The 20,953-nt window shown below is 45.1% G+C and overlaps 1 protein-coding gene across 1 annotated transcript in view; it reads left to right on the plus strand.

The window, feature by feature from the left end:
- Nucleotides 1–3,280: 3,280 nt before the first annotated feature.
- The window catches only part of LOC146208214 (arylsulfatase B-like), a 37,298-nt gene continuing 19,625 nt past the window's right edge, over nucleotides 3,281–20,953 (plus strand). Inside the window, exons 1-2 of the mRNA XM_084587228.1 lie at nucleotides 3,281–3,521; nucleotides 18,804–18,907. Of these exons, the coding sequence (XP_084443354.1) occupies nucleotides 3,404–3,521; nucleotides 18,804–18,907 (222 nt within the window). The 5' untranslated portion in view covers nucleotides 3,281–3,403. The remainder of the gene's footprint in view (nucleotides 3,522–18,803; nucleotides 18,908–20,953) is intronic.

The raw sequence follows: 20,953 nt of genomic DNA on the forward strand, positions 1-20,953 counted from the left end.
TCAAAGCGTTATGCAAAACGCCCTACATCTCCTTTCATTAGGCTCCATTGCTCGGCTTAAGCAGCTGTGACGGTGATGACATTGAAATGAAGAACGCCACAGAAGCGTCTACGGTCACGAAGAGACGCTGGTCTGAAAATAACGTAGGAGAAGCACCATGTTCGAGTGCTGTCCGAGCGTGTATGCTGCCTTCTAGTAGCTGAACAGAAAAACGCCATTAGACGAGGCCGCAACACAGTGATGGATTTGATGACGAATGCCTGACCGCGCTTTGAACGGCTACCGCGTCGACCTCTAGCGCCATTGCATGCCACTGTGGCGCATCCCTGCGAACTCGTCTTATGCGGTGGCATATGTATTACTCAGTACGTTCTAGCATCATTGCTCTCCCTTGATTTATTATTAACTGGGTTTCAGCTTATTTCCCCGACCGATTTCAATATGTCAGTATCGATGGTCACTGTTTCAGCCAACTTCCAGTAACCTCCGGTGTCCCGCAGGGCAGTGTCCTTGGGCCACTACTCTTCCTTATCTATATTAATGATATTACCGACGTCGTTACTCACCCTGTTCAAATTAGATTGTTTGCCGATGATTGTGCTTTGTATAATGAAATTAATGTTCCTGGCGACCAGAGTTTACTTAATTCTAACTTATATAGTATTAGCGAATGGTGTAATAAATGGGGAATGGAATTAAATGCTGACAAGACAGTATTTATGCGGATTATGAACAAAAAGAACCGCCATAATTTTTCATACAGTCTTCCCACCCGGAACCTTTCAGAAGTCGAAGATTACAGATACCTCGGTGTAACACTAACGAATAAACTTAGCTGGAACAAACATATTGACACTGTATGCTCATCTTCTTTCCGTAACCTTTGTTTTCTTAGACATAAGTTAAAACAAGCACCTTCCGACGTCAAACAGCTAGCATATAACACCATGATTAGACCTAAACTTGAGTACCCGTGCACTGTTTGGGATCCACACACTAAAACTAACATTAATGTTCTCGAAAGAATTCAACGCAAGGCTGTTCGGTTTATATTTTCTAAATATCGCAGCACTGACTCACCATCTACCCTAATGCTTAAACATAACATACAGTCCCTAGAATCTCGGCGCAGAATACACAGGCTAAAATTCCTCTTTCTACTAAAAAATAATAAATTATCAATGGCTCCTGATTTGTATCTTAAACCGGCATCGTCTAAGGCAACAAGAATTACGCACACCGAATCACTAACACCTTACTTTGCCAGAACTAACATTTTCAAAATTTCTTTTTTCTCGCGCACCATAACCGAATGGAATAACCTGCCATTATCATCCCTTCAGGACTTTGATTCCTTAGAAAAGGCCGTGCATTGATTTGCTGTCTTGCTTGCACTTGTGTCATTTTTATGTTCATGTTTTTGCACTTTATGTTTTTCTGTTTTCTTTTGGAATTGTTGCCCCTCCTGCCAGGACCCTTCACTGGGTCTGCAGTATGATCAAATAAATAAATAAATAAATAAATAAATAAATAAATAAATAAATAAATAAATAAATAAATAAATAAATAAATAAATAAATTGAGCACTTATGCTTACACCTATTAACAAAGTCAATAGATTCCAATGGAATACAATTTGTACCAAGTGGATTCCTGAAGAATTCTTTCTTGGCGTGTTTTTTTTTTCTTTTTACACCCGCTGCAAGCAAGGATGCAAATTCCTCTGTTTGCTAATGCCTCACTGGCGTGTGGTGCTTCTGGTGGGTAGGTGGCTTTACCATTGCGTCTCTGAATGCGATTTCGCCCTTCCCTTGGTGCTTCCACCGATGAAGGTCAATGGGACAAAAGTCAAGGACTTCAATTGCGATTTCCTGAGTAACGCAGTCATCTTTTTGGGAGGTAGAAACGCCTTTAGTATCCCTGAAGAGTAACTTATTAGGGCGAAAGCCCTTATAGGCTCATACGTCCGCATAGAGTATCACACCTTGCCTGTAGAAGAATGACGTGATTCATGAATAAAATAATAATTGTATGGGGTGGACTGTGAAAAAAAGTCTCTATACGCAAAATTTATTTGATGTGAAATAATACGTTAATTAATTAAAGTCAGAAAAGTCAATTCGACGTCGAATATTTATGGACGTAAATATAGCGTGCAGTCTTCAAAACAGCCACGGACGTCGAAATTAGGCAAAATGCGTAAAAACAATACAAAAAAACGTACAACCGCTTTGCAAACCTTTAATGTCAGGCTTCGTCATTGCATTAAAACATTGAAAGAAGTCAGTCAACAGTAAAAGGGGAAAATAGCAGTAAAAGGAAACAAAGAGTAAAAACCAAAAACAGAGAAATGTAGAAACAGCAAAAAAAAAAAAAAAAAAGAGAAGGGCGAGGAAAGAAAAAATGAGCGCAAAAAAAAGAGAACAAATAGTAAGTGAGTGAAAAGCGGCAAATGAGTGCGAAAAAAAAATCTATGTGCCTCACACAAGTTTTTACTTTGTAGTAGCTTCTTGTTACGGATGGTGTTTTCCTTCATTGTCCCTTTAACCACGTGTTTGACGAGTCCACCGCGTTTTACCCAGTCTAGGCTGTTCCTTCTCAAAACTGCGCAAAAAAATGTGCGTTATGTGCGCTGTGTGTTCTTTCTTCCTTTTTGTTCCTTGTTTTATTCCAGAAGTTTCGAAGATAAATGATCTTCACCAACTAACCGGCCAGAAGACACCTCTAGGCTTCTTCTTCGTGGCTGGTCTTGAAATAGGAGGGGGAGTGCACTGGCCGACTGCCGACGGAGTCGATACCGCCACTGACGACGTGTAGATAGTTGGAGAGTGGGGGAGGGAAGGAAAGAGCAGAGAGAAAGAATCGCTCGCGCTACACAACCACCGTCAAGGTGTCATGTCCCTCAGGGCGTCTACATGAGGTCGGCGAGGCCGGTTTCCGCCAGGAAGGAGAGGAGCAGGTCGAAGGGCTTGTGCGAGACGGGCCCACGAGGAAAGAGAACCTCTTCTGAAGTGGAAGAGGGAAGGGAGAGGGAGCGATAGCCTAAGTAAAGGGCGCCACGCTGCAGCGCGAAAGATGGACACTCACAGTGTTTCATCTGGGTGTCCGCACTGCATACATGCCGGAGAGGGGGTGAGGCCGAACCGGTGATGTCGGGAGGCTGTCCGAGCGGAGCCGACCCGGAGTCGAAGGAGGAAGGACCGGTCGGCAAAGGAAAGGCCCTTGGTGGGGAGCGGACAGGAGGGGGGGGGGGGGGGGGGGGGGGAGCACCCATCCGCCACTCTGGAGTCCGGATGGTCCAGGAGCAGGTGGCGGCGGATGAAGTCTCTCGCCACGTCGTTTTGCCGGCGTTTTGCCTTGCGAATGGTGTCTGCGTACCGTTTAATGACAGCCGGGCCTGTTCATGTACCTGACATTTCCGGCGGCGCACGGACAGACGACGAACCTGACTGTGGACGCACCCGAGAGAAACCTCGCCAAATTCCCGTACATCGGAGGCCATAACAGAACTGTTCTCGCAGGTGAATAAAGCTTCCACTTTCAGACCGACCCATGGCGATACCACTAAGAGTAATTTAAGATCAAAACAATATTTTTTGGCCGCAAACTTCCTCAGCAAATATGCATGGAAAAAATATCGTCACGCAGTAAGAAAAGAGCTCCCTCGATTGTTGGCATATCAATAGTCTGACAGCGCTGACAAGCGCTAACACTTAGCGGCCACGGCACCGGATAGCATCCCCTCTGCTCTGTCTGAACATCGCTACGTTTCCGGCTGATTTTGTTTTAAATTGATCCAGAGGTTTTCGATGGTGTGTTCCTGTGCCACTTGCGCGCGAAACCATGATGATGGCGGCATATGTCACGTCATGATGGTGCCTTTCGAAATTGCACGAATTGGCGGTGGGGCGAGCGGCCACCGCTTGGTCGGACGCCACCACCTTGTCCTTAGCGCGATGCGACCAGGTTGACATGCCCGGAGAAAGTCGACTTACCCTTGGACATTAATGTGATACGCTTTCGTAGCGCATTACCCCTGTTTACATTAATGCAATGCGCTAGGAACCGGGTGCGATGCGCTACTGTCACCTTCATGTAAACGCGACTATAGACTTAAAGCAACCAGAAAACTGCGACGATCTAGAACAATTCTGAAACAATCCCACGTGGCTGCGATCGTATAATATGTTAAGAATACCTACCAACTCGTGTTTTTGCTTTCAGATGGGAAATCAAACATTTCAGGACCCATAGGTGATTATAGTTAGGCACGCTACTCTTAGTGTACACGGGTAACGTGAGCACGGGGCGTGAAGGCTTCTCAAGCTACTCATCAGCAGCTTTTTCTCTATCCCCATGTTGTGAAACATGAAATAATCCAAATAATCCATCCATCCATTCACCCACCCAAATCCGTCCGTCCGTTTGTCCAATCCATCCAAGAGTAGCTTATGACTGTATGCTAATGAACATGTGCGAGATAATACAGGTAGAAAGAGGGTTAGAGATTAAGCTAGCAACTACATGGATGTAGGCGAACTAGGATACACAAGAGGAGCCGCAGATGGTAGCCATAAACGATATCGCGTCATACCCCTCAAGACGAAACTTAATCGCTCACCAATTTTTTCTATATTTTACCGCTCATTATTCCGACAAACGCATACAGGGTTAAAGTGTGCAGAATCCATTGCATTTGTACCTGAATGTTACGAGTAATCACATCCGGCGATAATTTCTGTCGTACTACAAAATTTTCAGTTCCGAATTTTCCCTCTGCAGTTTTCGCAGATATGTCTCCGCTAAGGAAAATTCCCTGCAAAGGTTTAAAATTGATATTGGAAAAACAATGACTTTCCTTACATGTAGTGTGGTTTGAAGAGTACAACAAGCAAAGCGGCCTAAAATACAAAGAAAAAACACCGCGACTATATCTCCCGAACCAGGTGATCTATTCAGAAGACTGGAACGGAGAAAATTTTCAACAGTTCGAGCGTTTCTCAATTTGCTCAGCAACATGGGTCAAGAAACAATATTTAGAGTACTTCTCAGTGGGTTTAAGCAAAGAAACTTCAAGGTAACTTAGAAAACGAGGTATACAAGCTAGCAGAAAAAAATATTTTCAAGACAAATTTCTCCCACTTCTTGCTATTGTAGCGAAAGCTTCACTGCGGTAGGTTTTCAAGACCTCGAGTGGCTGCAGCTACGCCGTGAAGAGGCGTAGCTACAACAACAACAACAACAAGAAAGCTCGGTCACCCGCAGCTAATGCTTTCGCTCCAGATTCGGTTCAGCAGCTTTGAACCCTTCTCATTTTTTAAAGCCACGTCTCTCCATATGTGGCTGGTTCTTTTTCATTCAATTAACGCTGACAAACTTGTTTCATATTTCGTTGCTTCTCAAATACTTGCAGCACATACTTGGAGTGTTGCTGATTTGCATGCAGTGAAAGGAGATCACGGAAGTGATCTAAAAATAGACATTTATAAAAACTTTAGACAAGTGAAATCTGAGCAAGCATCTTTATTGCAAGCATGGCGCATGCGTTCATGATGTAACTGTCTTACACAAAGTAGGAATAATTGGCCTATCTAGGATTCGACTCTAGCTACCTCGTTCATCATGCAAGGCATGTTCAAATAGGAGTGAGGTCCGCGTGAGGTTCAAAAATGTCACGCGGCGGAAATCTTGCAACTGCCAGACCGCACAATGACCTTGCATAAATTTCAAAAGTGTGGCTACTCCGGCTGCTTGGTGCACATATAGTTTCGCGGAAATGATTGGCTCAGCGAAAACAAATATGTATTCGGACGTCTGCACATCTTGTGATGTTTGTGTGTACGCATGTTCTGTTGTTCCAACGTCCCGTTTTCGTCGGGCCATTTCATCCTGCGAAATTAGGCCTATATACACAATACGTCGCGACAACGCAAGAGCGCAAGGTCAGTCTAGACTCAGTCTAGTAGGGAACTTATTCTACAGCTATGTTTGGTTTTAATCTAAGACCGCGCTTTAATTACATAAAATAAGCGCGAGAAACATCGACTATATACAAAGTCGACATACTTTATCTATTGATCAGTAACAAACAATCATGCTGGCTGTGTTCGGCATATGTTTACTGACGCTCGACGAGGGGCGTTGAATTCCGATGGCCGTATTTCCATGAAAACGAAATCCCAAATAGCACGCGTGTGCTGCGCAGTGTCAATGCGCGGTGAAGGCCGTTGTGTTGCGATCATGCCTAGCATGTGCATCATTAAAGCCCGAACGAGGTCACTAATTCTGTTGAACCACCTGCTCCGTCTGGAAATCGAATATTACACATCACATCGCGGCCACGACAGGTGCATTTCGAATGCAGAAGCTCCCATGTGCTGCGCACATGTTAGTGCGCGCATAAAAGAAGCATACATTGCGCAGTCTATGAAAGCCCGTGTACATATGCACACAAGCATGTACTAAATATGTGATTTCATCGAGCAGCATGTACTTTGTGCGTTTTGCATGCTAACTGCGATGGTTTTATTTATTTTTTTACTCTAACAACGCGCCAATAGAAGGTGAAGCGCAAGCTCATTTTGGAAAAATCCCGCCGTGGTGGTGCAGTGGTTACGGCTCTCGACCATTGTGGCCAAGGACGTGGGATCGAGGGTGGAGGGCTCCAATCCACCGCGCTATAATGGCTTTTGCTTCATCGCACATTAGTGGTCCAAAGTGTCCTCTAGAATGTTTCAGCTGCTGAAAAATGATCTACATTCTGCGATGAGCTGTAAGACAGCCGAGGTCGGCTTGGCACTCTTTTAGGCTAATCGACAGGTGGATGCATCATCTTTACGAGGGGCGTTCATAAATTCCGTATTATCGGCATCATAATTTTGTGCCATGCGTGCACGAAAGGCATTAAAATGAGCATGCATCTCTCTAACTTTAGTGAAATGCAAAAATTATATTTACCATAGTACCACGCAACACTGCTAAAGCTTTAAATCAAAGATAGGGCAGCATCCATTGGGAAATCGGAAACTCTCTCTGATATCGTCTCTCAATATTTGGTTCAGCAGCGTTGAACCCTTGTAATATTTTTTCTTCTCTTCCCTACCATTAAGAATACAGTGCGCGGGTGTCATCACCGGGACGTACAAAAAGTGAATACTCAAGTCGAGCTCTTCCCGAACTGACAAAGTTAAGGGGACTACAGAGAATATTTGTGACAGCTCTTCCAACAGTGGCAAAAGTCTATGGTCTTGGGAGGAGAATGTGCAGATACATATTAAGCTCATACCCAGATATCACTTTTTTTACCTGCTTTCCTTCATGCCAATGATAACAACTTTATGAACGCCCTTCGTAGACACACTCGATCGCATCTAAAAAGGCATCATGGAGTGTGACGCTTTTTAAATGTTTTTGTTTTTTATTAACTAAATATTCTTGTTTCATTGTTACAAACGTTATCTGAGCTATATGGCATTAGTCACCTCGAATATAAAGCCTTTACTTTCGGTTCTTTAAATGTAAATATTAGGCACAGGTCAATGCGCAGACTGTCATTTTTCATTGCTCTTAGCCTGGTAGTGCTCCCCTCCCCCTCCCCGTTCGTCTGAAGGACGGGTTTACTGTAGACTGAGAAAATCTAAAAGCCATTTTTGTGCATCTTTAACAGCTTTTTTCCATTTTCTTTTCCTCTTTTCGGCTCGTCTGCGGCGCCTCTTCTGGTCCGTACTAACAATTACATACTAGCACTGGGCCTCATCTCACAGGACACTGCGAATAACCGCAAGCGCTTAATTACCTTGCGAAGGATGACCATTACATTATGGCCCGGCTCTTTGGCCCCAATAAGGGGTCGCAGCGTAGCCGCCTTCTGCCTTGGTCTCGCGACGCCATGATAGAGAAACACAATACCGTTTGCCACCGTGTTCGCCTGCATAGAACTGCGGGGAGAAAAAAAGTAGCGATGAAATTTTGCTCTATAATCAAGCGCTATCATTACAGGGTCAGGTAAGCGCAGCTGTTGCATGCTTGTGTAATATGTTTTCTTACGATGTGAACTTCGTGGCGTCATCCAGTAGAAGTAAGTTGCTCCCCGACCCTTTCTTTTAGACCCGACATCCGCTGTCATGCGATCTTTTGTTAGGCACATGCTTGAAGAAAGTGCGGGGCACCAACTTTTAGTCTACTTTTCAAATTATGATAACTAGAAATTAAACCGAAATGTTAATGAATGTCTGAAGGGTGGCAGATCACACGGCACATACTTTTAAGCACTACAATGAACACGGGGAGAACCCTAAGTCAGCTTTGTCTGCCTCTAAGTGTCCGTGTTGATTTCAACATTTCAAAAAAAAATGCTAGCGGAGATCAAAATGTGTATATAAAATAATTTACGAGCTGATAAAATTGTTGTTTAACAAAATGATGCAAAACAATTTGCAGTAGAGAAAAAATGGCTATCTTGGGACACAAAAATATAGAGAATGCAACCTAAAAGGCTACACACACCAAACGACAAATTTCGAGCGATTTGCGGCATGTTAATCCATGGCTTAAATAAAAACGAGAAAAATTGTAACCATACGATGAGAATCCGAAACTCTCTGACGCGCGTTGAAAACACAACGTTAATTCATTGCGCCGGACAAGTAACGCCAGCCGTTGCTTTGAACTATGCTTTTGTGCCCAACCTTATGTTCTTCTCTTCTCGCACACGCTCACTACAAAAGAACGTAAGCAGACGAACAGCTGGTCCTTTTTTATTTAACCCCTTTCTATTTCATCAACTTAATGATAGTAAGGAGGCTCGCTATTTAACCCGTCTGAAGAGTCAAGCAATGGCATGATCAGCGAGAGGGAGCGTGCTCTGACGGCCGCTTGTTTGCGGAAAGTCAAATCGGTGAGTCGCTTACCCGATCCTGGTCGCTGGTTTAGCGCTACAGTCTAATCCTTCGAACTCTCGTCGTATTAATTATGAAGCATCCTGCACTATTTCACATAATAGGACCTCTTTCAAAGCTACAATTCTAATCTCTACCGTCTCTGTTCGCAGCTGCCTTCAACAGCTGCTCAACACTGAGGAACATAGCAGTAGCAAGCCTGAGCTTCTTTATCGAATGTTACAGCTATGCAGCAGCCGCACTGAGGATACTAATTGCCCTGTACTCCGAAACTGTTCCAGTACCTCCTCGCCTTGGCAGCTGAACTGATAACTTGGACAAGCTGGTGAAATCACCAAACACATCGCCACCTTGTGACAAGCATAGTGTTGCCGAGTTCGTGCCTGCCCCTTCATCTGGTCTCCAGGACCGGCAGTCATATGCATATGTGGAGATGAAAGTGCCCAGCTCGTAGATAGCGTAGCCGTGACTTGAATACCAAAAATTAGCCACTGCTCACGCGCCACTTTCAGACGTCCACGTCATAGGCCTAGTTCCCATTATTACTCCAGTCCTTGAAGGGCCGGCACTGCCGGTGTTATCGCAAGTTCGGCAACGGGAGCTTCAAATACAACCCCCATGAGTACCTTCTTGTTTCCGGTTCATCTGCAGCGGCGCCCACTTCATCTTCCTAAAATGCCGAAAATGCTGAACAGCCCGTAAGGGATCTGCGTCTGAACTTACCACGCCAATAGTCAGCCAGTCTACACGCTGAGATGGGCCTCCAACCGTGTGTCATGAGGAAGGAGTCAGCCTCGCCAATAAACTTATCAACACCACCAACCGTGATCAAAAGCCCTCCTGCCTCTCACAAGCGCCGTTCGGAAGACAATCAACCGAATCCATCTTTGGAAAGTGATGGCTCTCAAGGTGCGCTCTTTTTTTATAATCGATAACCCGATTGCGCCTACTCCTAGATCGACATCTCATATAATGACCATTAAACCTTTGGCCAACAAAAGCATCACATATATACTGAACAGGATTATCCACTCTAACTTGAAGCATGTCTCGGAACGAGAAGTTTTCGGAGCTTCACGGCCAGGAAGAAATAAGTTGTGTGGCTCCTCATTCTCAATGCTCTCGAACGACTGCAAACGCTCACGAGTCTTTTGACAGAGATTGGAAGAGCAAGAGGCTCAACTGCCTCAAGGGTCAATCGCTGTATACGTGGATGCAAGCATCCAAGGTTGTGCATCAAGAACAGCAGTCCGTGCAGAACTGGCCTTAATCAGACCTTCACATTTCAACTAATGGAACCACCTACATAATTTTGTGCTGAACTCGTTGCAGTCAGGCACTCCGCTCCGTGACCGCCACAGCTGTCTCCTGCGGCCCACGTTCTCATCCGTACTGATGACCTGCAATCAGTCCGGTCGGTCCAACATGTCAGCAGCTGCCCAGGAAAATGTCAGGTCATTCACCTGCTTGCGGCACGTATCCCGCAGTCTATGCGTATTGAATGGCTTTCACGGCATCTACTGCCTTCTCAAGCAAGACCATATTTAGCACTCGCCTCGTGACCCCAGGGTAACCATTGCCTCAGCTCCTTACTTTTGACAACCCTACAGTCCCTTCATCATGAAAGGAACACCTCGATGCGGCACACGTGCTTTATCCCTCCATGTGTGGTTCCATTCTAGGTTTTCTAATCAAGCTCCTGGCAAACATCGGCGAAATTGGTGTATGGTGACCTTAGTTTTAGAACGCTATAAAATGTTAATACCATAGCGGAGGCAATGCATGGTGGTGCGTTTAGATCCATTATTCACGAATGAAAGTTGATCAAGACGACATGTAGTTCGAAAAGCACACGATACTGGCTGTCAACCGCGCGGAGTGATCGGCAAGCGCGTGCAAGATATATGTGAAATCGGCTATATTCACCCTCTTTTAAAGCCAAAGCTTTACTACGCCCTCCTGCAGCTTGGTCTGCGTTTATTTCATATGGCCTTGAACGTACCTAGTGGCGAGCGGCCTGCGCGTCACCCACTTCATCGCGTGTGTGGCACCCAGGGCCAGCGGCGGTCGCTTCTTCTTTTTCGCACACCAGGCAAACTTCATTATTGCGTCATCGGCACATATCTCCACGAATATGCATTGCCTTACACAATGCTACACAGTATTCCTGTCCTCTGCATATCCTTCCCCGCCACCGCTGCCCATCTGGCTCCTCCTAGGACCTCCGCCTTCAAAATGCCCGCGACACCTTCGTGTCGCCTAGAATTGTAAGAGCAATTAATTCAAGCCTAAACTCGGGCTATGTTAGCAAAGACTCTAAGTGTCTGCCGTTACTGCCCGGAGTGCCAGTTCTTAACGATGTCGCTCTTAGTAAATATGCATAGTCTCCTCGTTCAAGATGCTCTCGATATCCTCGTGCCGTCTAGACCTGGCTGCGGAGTCCATGAGGTTTGCAAACATCCATGGAGGTATGGCGCGCTTTTGCTTCGTATATTTAGGTTTAGCCTTGCTAAACTTTCCCTACTTTTTATTGCTGCATACCTGAATTGTCAAAACGTGGCTTCTTTTTAGGGGAACATTTGTGTCTTGATCAGTGAATTCCCCTGTATCAATAAGAAACTACTGATCCTTCATTTGTTTCTGTCACTGTGCTTTATTATTTTTACACATTCTTTAGAAGACGCTAAAGAAAGAGCATTGAAGTCATCTCGACTGCTAGACGTATGCCCACAGTGGAAGGTCCTAATATTTTAAGTGATATTTTGGTCTCACGAAACATTTTACCCTATGGGAGAGCCGCGCATAATGTGATGAGTCGACATTTAGTGACCTCTGCCCGTCAATAAAGTCTTTGTTCAGGCATCGACCTCTCGAGTTGCTGTCTTTACTTGATGCACGCGTGTGTATCTCGGAATTTTGACGCGCGACGAGATTGGTACTAGGTTGCTGTTTCACTATGTATGAGGGGCTCGCATAAAGTGACCTGGTCCAGTGAGGCTGGAAGGTAGCAGATGTATAGCAGTTCCATGTAATAAATAAAACAAAAGCTAGATGAACACTTCAGAGGGCATGACACGATAACGATTACCCTGGCGTACATGCACTCAGCATCCAAGAAACCTGGAAGGTTGATTTCAATCAAACCCTTTCACGTCAAATCAACAACATCATTTGGCAGCTTCTCCGCACTTTCCGATAACATGTGGCCTTCATAAGTCGCATGAACCATCGAAGATTCAGAGCTCAGCCTTGTCATCAGCCAGCTACTACCTGCCAGCGCCATGCCCGTGATTTTTCACTTATAATGCGGACAACGTTGACGCCGACGACGTATTTTCTGGGTAACGAGGCATTTGACGCTATCGCGTTAAAACCGCGACAATCACATCGGGCTCTCGTGCAGCGAAGCAGAATTGCTTGCTTCACAGCGGGATTGAAACACAGTCTCGGCGCAGTTGCGGCTGTACCCACGCCGGCTGTACTCACCTCCCCGAGCGCCAGGGCTAGCGGTAACAACACACGCATGCTTGGCATAGGAAATGCAGAGCGAGAACACTTCGATGCGCGCTATCATAGAATAATTGGTTGTTTTGTAGGGTTTAACGTCCCAAAGCGACTCAGGCTATGATAGACGCCGTGATGGAGGGCTCCAGAAATTTCAGCCACCTGGGGTTCTGTAGAGTGCACTGAAATCGCACAGCACACGGGCGCCTTGCTTTTCGCGGCCGCCGCGGCCGGGATTCGATCCCGCATCCTTGGGCACAGTAGTCCAGCGCCCTAAACACTGGACCCCCACGACGGGCTGTCAGAGAATGAATATTTCAATAATATGGACAACTAACTGACAGATTATTTATTTTCGCACCTAACAAACTCCACGAACACATTTTGTATCACCCCGTCAGTCACAAACAGGTGTAAGTCAAGTCAAATAAAACTGCCCTCCATCTAACATCCCAAGAGCATTGTCTCGGCTTCAGCGGTCAACGTTTTGCGGCGCAGGCGTCACTCCAAGCCATGCATGCTGTCGAGCGTTGATGTTAAGCGTACTGATGGCGGTACTTCAGTACACACCATGCAGGACCTGAGACATCATTCTGTCTTAGGTGGCCTTCGCTTAGAATAGTGCAATGGAGGAGACAACCAGATGATATCGTTCAAGATCGCGCACGGGAAAGAAGCCAAGGTCATGCTAGACGCCATGATGCAAACGTCACGAAAGAAAACAACCACGACATCGGCGTCGACCTTCAGCGCGCAGAAGCTCGACAGCCTGCCCGGCTTATGGATAAAGCACCAAGAGTGCCCCAACACAGGAAGGTAGCACTTGTGCCGACACCCCGTGGAATACGCGGAATACAAACTGTGCAACCTCGTATATGGGTCGATGGTCATTCGACGCCGCAGACTCAATCTGTTCTTCTCAATAAAAAGCTTTTGCACCACCGTTACATCGGCCCGTACAAGGTCGATCATCGATTTAATGACCATAAATACCAATAAGTGCGAAATAAAACTGCATCATCGAAGTAGCGCCGCGCATTCTCTGCAGTCGTACATGTTTCCGACTGAAGGCTAACTATGCTCCCTTTGTGTTTTCATTCTGAGTTATTTTTTTCCGCATTCTCAGAGTTCGATCACCTTACATTTCATTGTAAATAGCAGGGTCGACGCGTTAGGCCACTAAGCTTTGTAGATGTTTTATTTTTATTCATGCTCAATGCCCTCTGCACGCTGTTTTATCATGTTTTTAATCGGCAAACATCTAAGTTTATCTATTATGATCGCAGCCTCGACCAACTGCATTGAGACTGTTCTAGATTATTGTAGTTACATTCGGCGTGTTATGCTGAAATTGTTTTAACAGCTTAGAATTGAACACAGCCACTAACAACGGTTTGTTCTGTTCTTCGACGACTGCCGAGCACCCTTGCTGATATCGCCGCTTCCAAGTTGCTCATGTATTTTTTTTGTAGCCGCTGATCAGCCGAACTATAAATACAGACTTTTCAGAGCTTTTTGGTGTCTCTCCGAGTTCTGGACTACCGTAAGATACTTACGTGGTGTAAGCAGGACGACAGTCCCGTCCCAGGTGGTATAAATGACGATAACCAAACCTTCTATAGCTCGACCATCATTTGTACGGTGTAAATCATAGCTGTCCAGCACTGTGTGCATCAAATAGATACGTTCGCATACATACATCACATACATACATACATACATACATACATACATACATACATACATACATACATACATACATACATACATACATACATACATACATACATACATACATACATACATACATACATACATACATACATACATACATACATACATACATACATACATACATACATACATACATACATACATACATACATACATACATACATACATACATACATACATACATACATACATACATACATACATACATACATACATACATACATACATACATACATACATACATACATACATACATCAGTTCAGTTCAGTTCAGTCGTTCAGTCGTGTCCGACTCTTCGTGACCCTATGGACCATTTCACGCCACGCTTTCCGGTCTCTCACTATCTTCCTAACATCACATAACTTCATCTGCAGCACCTCGATCGAGGATGCCATCTAACCACTGCGTTCGCTGCCTACCCCTTCTCCGGTGCCCTTCAACCTTTCCCAACATCAAATATTTCTCCAGCGACTCCTCTCTTCTCATCAGATGACCAAAGTAGCTGAGTTTTAACTTTAGATTTTGACCCTTCAATGAGCAGTCAGGTTTTATAGTCGACAATATCGAGTGATTTGATCTTCCGGCAGTCCAAGGAACTCTCAAGAGTCTCCGCCAGCACCTTAATTCAAACGCGTCAAGTCTTCGGCGGTCAGCTTTCTTCACAGTCCAATCTCACATCCATACATCACAACTGGAAAGACCATAGCACGAGTTATACGGATCTTGGTTGGCAGGCTAATGTCTCTGCTCTTTACTAGGCGGTCAAGGCTAACCATTGCTCTCTTTCCCAGAAGCAGGCGTCTCCTAATTTCATGGCTGCAGTCTCCTTCCGAGGTAATCTTGGAGCCCAAGAAGAGAAAATCTGTCACAGCTTCCACTTCTTGTCCATTGATGCTCCAGGACTTGATAGGGCAAGACGCCATGATCTTTGTCTTTTTGATGTTCAGTTTAAGCCCAAACTTCTCACTCTCTTCTTGTACGCGCGTCAGAAGTCTCCTGAGTTCCACTTCACTTTCTGCCATTAAAGTGGTATCATCCGCATATCTAAGGTTGTTGATACGTTTTCCAGCAATCTTCACTCCATATGAAGACTCGTCCAGACCGGCCTTCCTCATGATGTACTCTGCATATAGGTTAAATAGGCAGGGCGACAGTATGTAGCCTTGCCTCACTCCTTTCTCAATCGGAAACCAATCGGTAAGACCATGCCCAGTTCTGAGTGTGGCCTCTTGTCCTTCATACAGGTTCCTGAGGAGACAGATGAGGTGAATTGGAACTCCCATCTCTTGGAGAGCTTGCCACAATCTGCTGTGATCTACGCAGTCAAACGCTTTCGCACAATCAATAAAGCAGAAGTAGATGGGTTTCTGGAACTCTCTTGCTTTTTCCATGATACATACATACATACATACATACATACATACATACATACATACATACATACATACATACATACATACATACATACATACATACATACATACATACATACATACATACATACATACATACATACATACATACATACATACATACATACATACATACATACATACATACATACATACATACATACATACATACATACATACATACATACATACATACATACATACATACATACATACATACATACATACATACATACATACATACATACATACATACATACATACATACATACATACATACATACATACATACATGCGTACGTACGTACGTACGTACGTACGCATGTACGTACGTACGTAACGTACGTACGTTAACACAAATATGGAATACAAATAAGGAAGAATAAGAAGAAAAGTCCCGTGTTTGCATGCCGCACAAATGGGGAGAAAATAGCAGCCTGCGGGAGGTGAGAGTGTAAGCGGAGAGCTGCAAGTGGTAGCGCCAAGGCCGGGGACATAACAAGAGTTATATGACGGCGCCAGCGCGGCATATGTTCTGCTACTGCACTGAGGAGTGTACGGGGGACACTGCGCTGCGAGCATCATATATAGGCCAAGTTCAAGTGCGGGGCAGGCAAGTTCATCCGGCCGATATTCCCTCACTCGAGCTTTGGTTCGCTTTTATCCTGACATTACTGATACTATAAGCACAAAGGAAGTAAACACTGTGAAGAATTTTTCCTTGGGAACAGTTATATCGAACGTTAATTTCATAAAAGACTAGCTATAATAATCCCGGGATTAACTGCAATAGGATCATGGGCACAATCAGTTACCGCATAGACTAACCATTACAGTCACGGAGATTAATTGCTATAGTATCGTAGAGAGCGCGACGCAAAACTAGTTAAACTACCTTCATTTGAAAGCACGGCAGAACAACGCAAGAAAGTGAAGGAGTTTAACAGGTGTGCACGTGACAACACGCCTTACGTAAGATTTCAACACCTGCGAGGTCCACACACACAGTAGCGTTTTGTGCCATGCTTCCTTTTTCTCATTTTTACACAAAGTGCACGAATAAACTGCATGGGCACTTGTTCAACATGAGCGCGCCTGGCTTTCGATACTGGTGCGCATTGCAAAGTGCGAAGTCTGTAGTGTTATGTATTTACGAGTTTATTTACCGGCTAAAGTGTCGCACACGATGAGGAGGGGAAAGCAAACGATAGAATGGATAGCAGCGAGAGAGTGCGTACTAGTGGTACATGTGACACAAAAAGCGGCCTTCAATTGCATAATGTCACCTTATGCCCTATATAGCACCAGCTACAAAAAAAAAAAAATGTCATGCTTCGTGAATAATGCTGCAGGAGGTTTCCGTAATGTCGTATTTACATAACAACGGCTGCAGAGGTAGGCTTCTCGACGTACAGTAATGAAACCTTATTGCGCCGTAAGCAAAATAAAATATGCCAGAATAAAGGATTGGAACAACCACGAAAAACTAAACTGACGTTCCGAAGAATTCCTGAGCCCCACATGGCGACATCTCTTCGCCGCCTTTCTCCCGTCAGAAGGCGAACACACCTGTTGTGCTTATGGAGGCCACGCTCCATCGCTGCAGGTATGTGCGCTTTTTAATGCGAAACCATTACTTCCCTATGTTCACGGATTTCTCTCCGCAGACCGCGCCAGCAAAATCATGTCCGCAGCAGTTGGGAAATATTGAAAAGCGGTAGAAGTTAATTAGGGGTGTCAATCGATAGAGGGTGACGTAATGGTGTGTCCGAAAAATAATTAGGCCAATAAGTTAATTATGTAATTAATTAGAGGTAACAAATGTGAAAGTAAAGGCGAAAATGGTCTCATTAGTTAATGGCTAGGCGCCACATTTGAATGTATAAATACTAAAATAGGTAATTAAATCAGTCAATTAAGGGGACGTCAAGGATGTGACGACACGCAACCTAAGTCTAGCCAAAAAAAGGGCGTAAGAAGGGATTGGCGCGCAATTTGAAAGTACCAGAGACTAAAATGGGTAACCAAGAAACAACCAACAGCAGCATCAGGGTTTTCGCATTCCTCCAATGCGGATTCTGCAGTGCTCTTTAATTTTTTGAATAAGTTTTCATGCACCAGAATAAAGCTCGTGTCCATAGAGTGCGTGTTTATCTCGAGTTCTAAAGGCTGATTATAGAATCAGGGAACTCAGCTCACGCAGGCCCGAATCAAATTTACTTTCCTTAGGGGCTTCGCGTTAGGGCAGGAAACGTGTTCAGCTTTACAATCACTGCACAATAAACGTACGATGTCTCTCTCTCTCTCTCTCTCTCTCTCTCTCTCTCTCTCTCTCTCTCTCTCTCTCTCTCTCTCTCTCTCTCTCTCTCTCTCTTTCTAACCTACGACGATTATATTTATTTGCAGCCTCACTGACTTGCCTTGAAAGTGTGTATGCCAGTATGGGCTTCAGTTTAAAAAATATAGCGACGACGCTAACGAAGGCGCGACTTTCCCGTGGGCTGCACTACACCCACTTTACACCTATCGACGTTTTGCGATCGTGTAGTGCTTTGGCATCGCAATTGGTGGATCTCTCGAAAGTTCCAAGAGCCTTCAGAAGCCGTCAGTGAATAACCAACCAACAAAAAGTCAACATGCAGGTCCAGCTGCATAAACATTTTCTAGCATTGCACACACACAAGCCCCGCCGGTGTGGTGCAGTGGTAAGACGCCCGACTACTGTGCCGGAGTTCCCGGGTTCGAACCCGACCACGGCGGCTGCGTTTCGATGAAGGTGAAACGAAGTGGCGTCCGTGTGCTGTGCGATGTCAGTGCACGCTAAAGATCCCCAGGTGGTCGAAATTACTACGCAGTCCTCCACTACGGCTCCCCTTTCTCTCTTTCCACTTTCACTCCCACCTTCCTCCCTTCCCTTACAGCGCGGTTCAGGTGTCCACAGAGCAAGTGTGACAGATACTACGCCTTTTCTTTCCTGTGAACCAATTAAAAAAACACACAAACGGCGAGATGCCCGAGAACAAGTTTGATTCGTCACAGCATATCTAAAATGTGCTACTGAAAGAAAACTTCCAATTGTCGTACTCTCGCTAAACTTAAAAACGGTTAACCTAGCTTTTTTTCGAAAGAAGTGAATCTTGCGCAAAGCCAAATGATGAACACCCACTGTCGCACAGCACTGAAAAACGTTGCCTGCCAATTTGTTTACTCTATACTTTTATATAGTTCTAACCTTGCTAATTCTGCGCGCTGCAGCGTCTACCACCATGATCCAGCTTTATGTTCTGTGCCTGGCGTTCTCGGCAGTACGGGCCGCGACGGGTCCCCCACACATTATCTTCATTATGGCGGACGACATGGTAAGTGCCACACGGGCAAGCCGTGGTTCAGTATTACGTAGCGATTTGGAGTCTACTGTATCCAATTCTGAGTTATTGATTATTTTTTTATACTCGTGACAGATCCCACGCCGCTCTCTACGCTCTCTCTTTGTTACTGGCTCAAGACCAGTGATGATGGAGGTGCAGCATTGCTTCTGCTAATCACACATAGAGAAGGAGCAAATGGGAATTAGAAGTTTTAATTAGAGCACACGCTCAAAGCTTAATCAGCACAGTTAATTTCCTTTTGTCAACAAAACACTGGAATGTTTACGACATATAAGGTTTTGTTTATTTTACAATGTCTAACCTCTCAGAGCGACTCAGGCTACGAGAAACGATCCAGAAGAGTGCTGCGATTGATTTGGATAATCTGGTGTTCTTTAACGTGCACTGACATCGCGCAGTACACGGGCGGCTTGTAATTCGCCTCGATCGAAACGCCACCCGACCAGGATCGACACCGTGTACCCCAGCTCAATAGTCTCCCTAAGTCATTGGTCAAGCGTTCTTTACCGCTGAGCCACTGCTGCAGAGTTCTGGGTCATTAGGTCCGCCAGAGATGGCATTTTGGTTGGTGTAGACCCTCACTGCAAAATGTGTGCGCGACGTTCCACTCGTTGCCGGATGCCAAAGCTATGCGGCAGCCACCAATGTGTTACTCCTTCGAAAGGTGATTCCTATATATGCTCCTCAATAAGAGGTTCTTTCAGACTGCGGAGACATTTGGTCGGAAGTGGAATAAAAAATTATGGGAAATACTCGGGAGCTCCGCCTTAAGTGTCTGCCTGAGTGGCCTAGGACTAATGTGAATGCAATGGTTATGACAGGCTGAATCTGATATCACTCTGCCATATGAAAAGAGAGGCCAAAGTTGGAAGCTCCTGCCCAACGCAATGTAAGGCAACCCTACGTCCAGTTTGTGGTCGGCCATGCCAGCTGCCAGCTACCGCCTGACAGCGCCATACTAGATGAATTTTCGCTCACCACGCCAACGCCGGTGAAAGGCCGCTGACGTCGGACTTTATCGCTTTAATAAAACTTCCAACAAGATCGCCGAGCTCTCAAGATGTTCTCGTTCGAAGTTTTTAGGGACCTGTGTAGTGCGGGAAAACTGTTGTTAATAGCCTGGTCACTGTTTGGTGTCCAAAATGTTCTCGGAATTCGGTTCACTTTTCCGCCCTCATTCACTCACAAAAAAAAAACTCACACACACTTGCTGTGGTTTAGCTCTGGTTAACCCTAGTTGAATTGCGAAAGCAAAGACGGGAGCTTATTTTGCCTGCAACATTATTCCCCTATCACGCCCTATCAGTGTAAGGCGCTACATTATTGGGGACACTTAAGCTCATTCTTTATGGGTATAACGCGAGAACGTAAGCTATCAGCCCAGTCATGCTTCAATCAAGCCATATGGACGTGCTTGTGTATCGTAGGGGTAACGAGAATATAAATGATTTTCACAGGCTGATTCTGATATCACCCTCCCATATGAAAGGAGCGACCCGAGTTGACAGCTCCTGCCCGTGGCATAGGGGTAACGTGAATTCAGATGTCATGACAGGCTGATTTTTTAATGAAGAGACCGTACGAATATCTCGAGTCAATATATCCTGTCATCTCGGCAGTGTCGTGTGATTTAGTGACGTCACACAACTATCTGAATAATCAGTGCCCGGCCATGTCACCTGCTAACTATATCGTCAGCTATGCTAACCTGCCGTCTGCCTGCAGATGGGCATTTTCGCTCACAGCGCCAATGCCGAATTTTCTGGCGGACGGCATCTTTCCCATTTGTTTGTTAATAGATGATCTCGGCTATAGTCACATGTTTTTGCTTTGAGCCTGTATCCTACATCACCATTGCTGTGAAAGTAAACCATCATGGCAGCAGGGAAAATTTGTGGGTCCTATTAAGCCGAAATTACATCGGTAGCATTCAGATTGCGTGAGACGTATTAGCTAACGGCGCGTTGGTCAATCTGTTGCTTCAGTACATAACGGCACCTCGAAAACATCAACTAC

Source organism: Amblyomma maculatum, chromosome 1, assembly GCF_055883805.1.
Source record: "Amblyomma maculatum isolate TAMU_Amacu chromosome 1, ASM5588380v1, whole genome shotgun sequence".
Lineage (NCBI taxonomy): Eukaryota > Metazoa > Arthropoda > Arachnida > Ixodida > Ixodidae > Amblyomma > Amblyomma maculatum.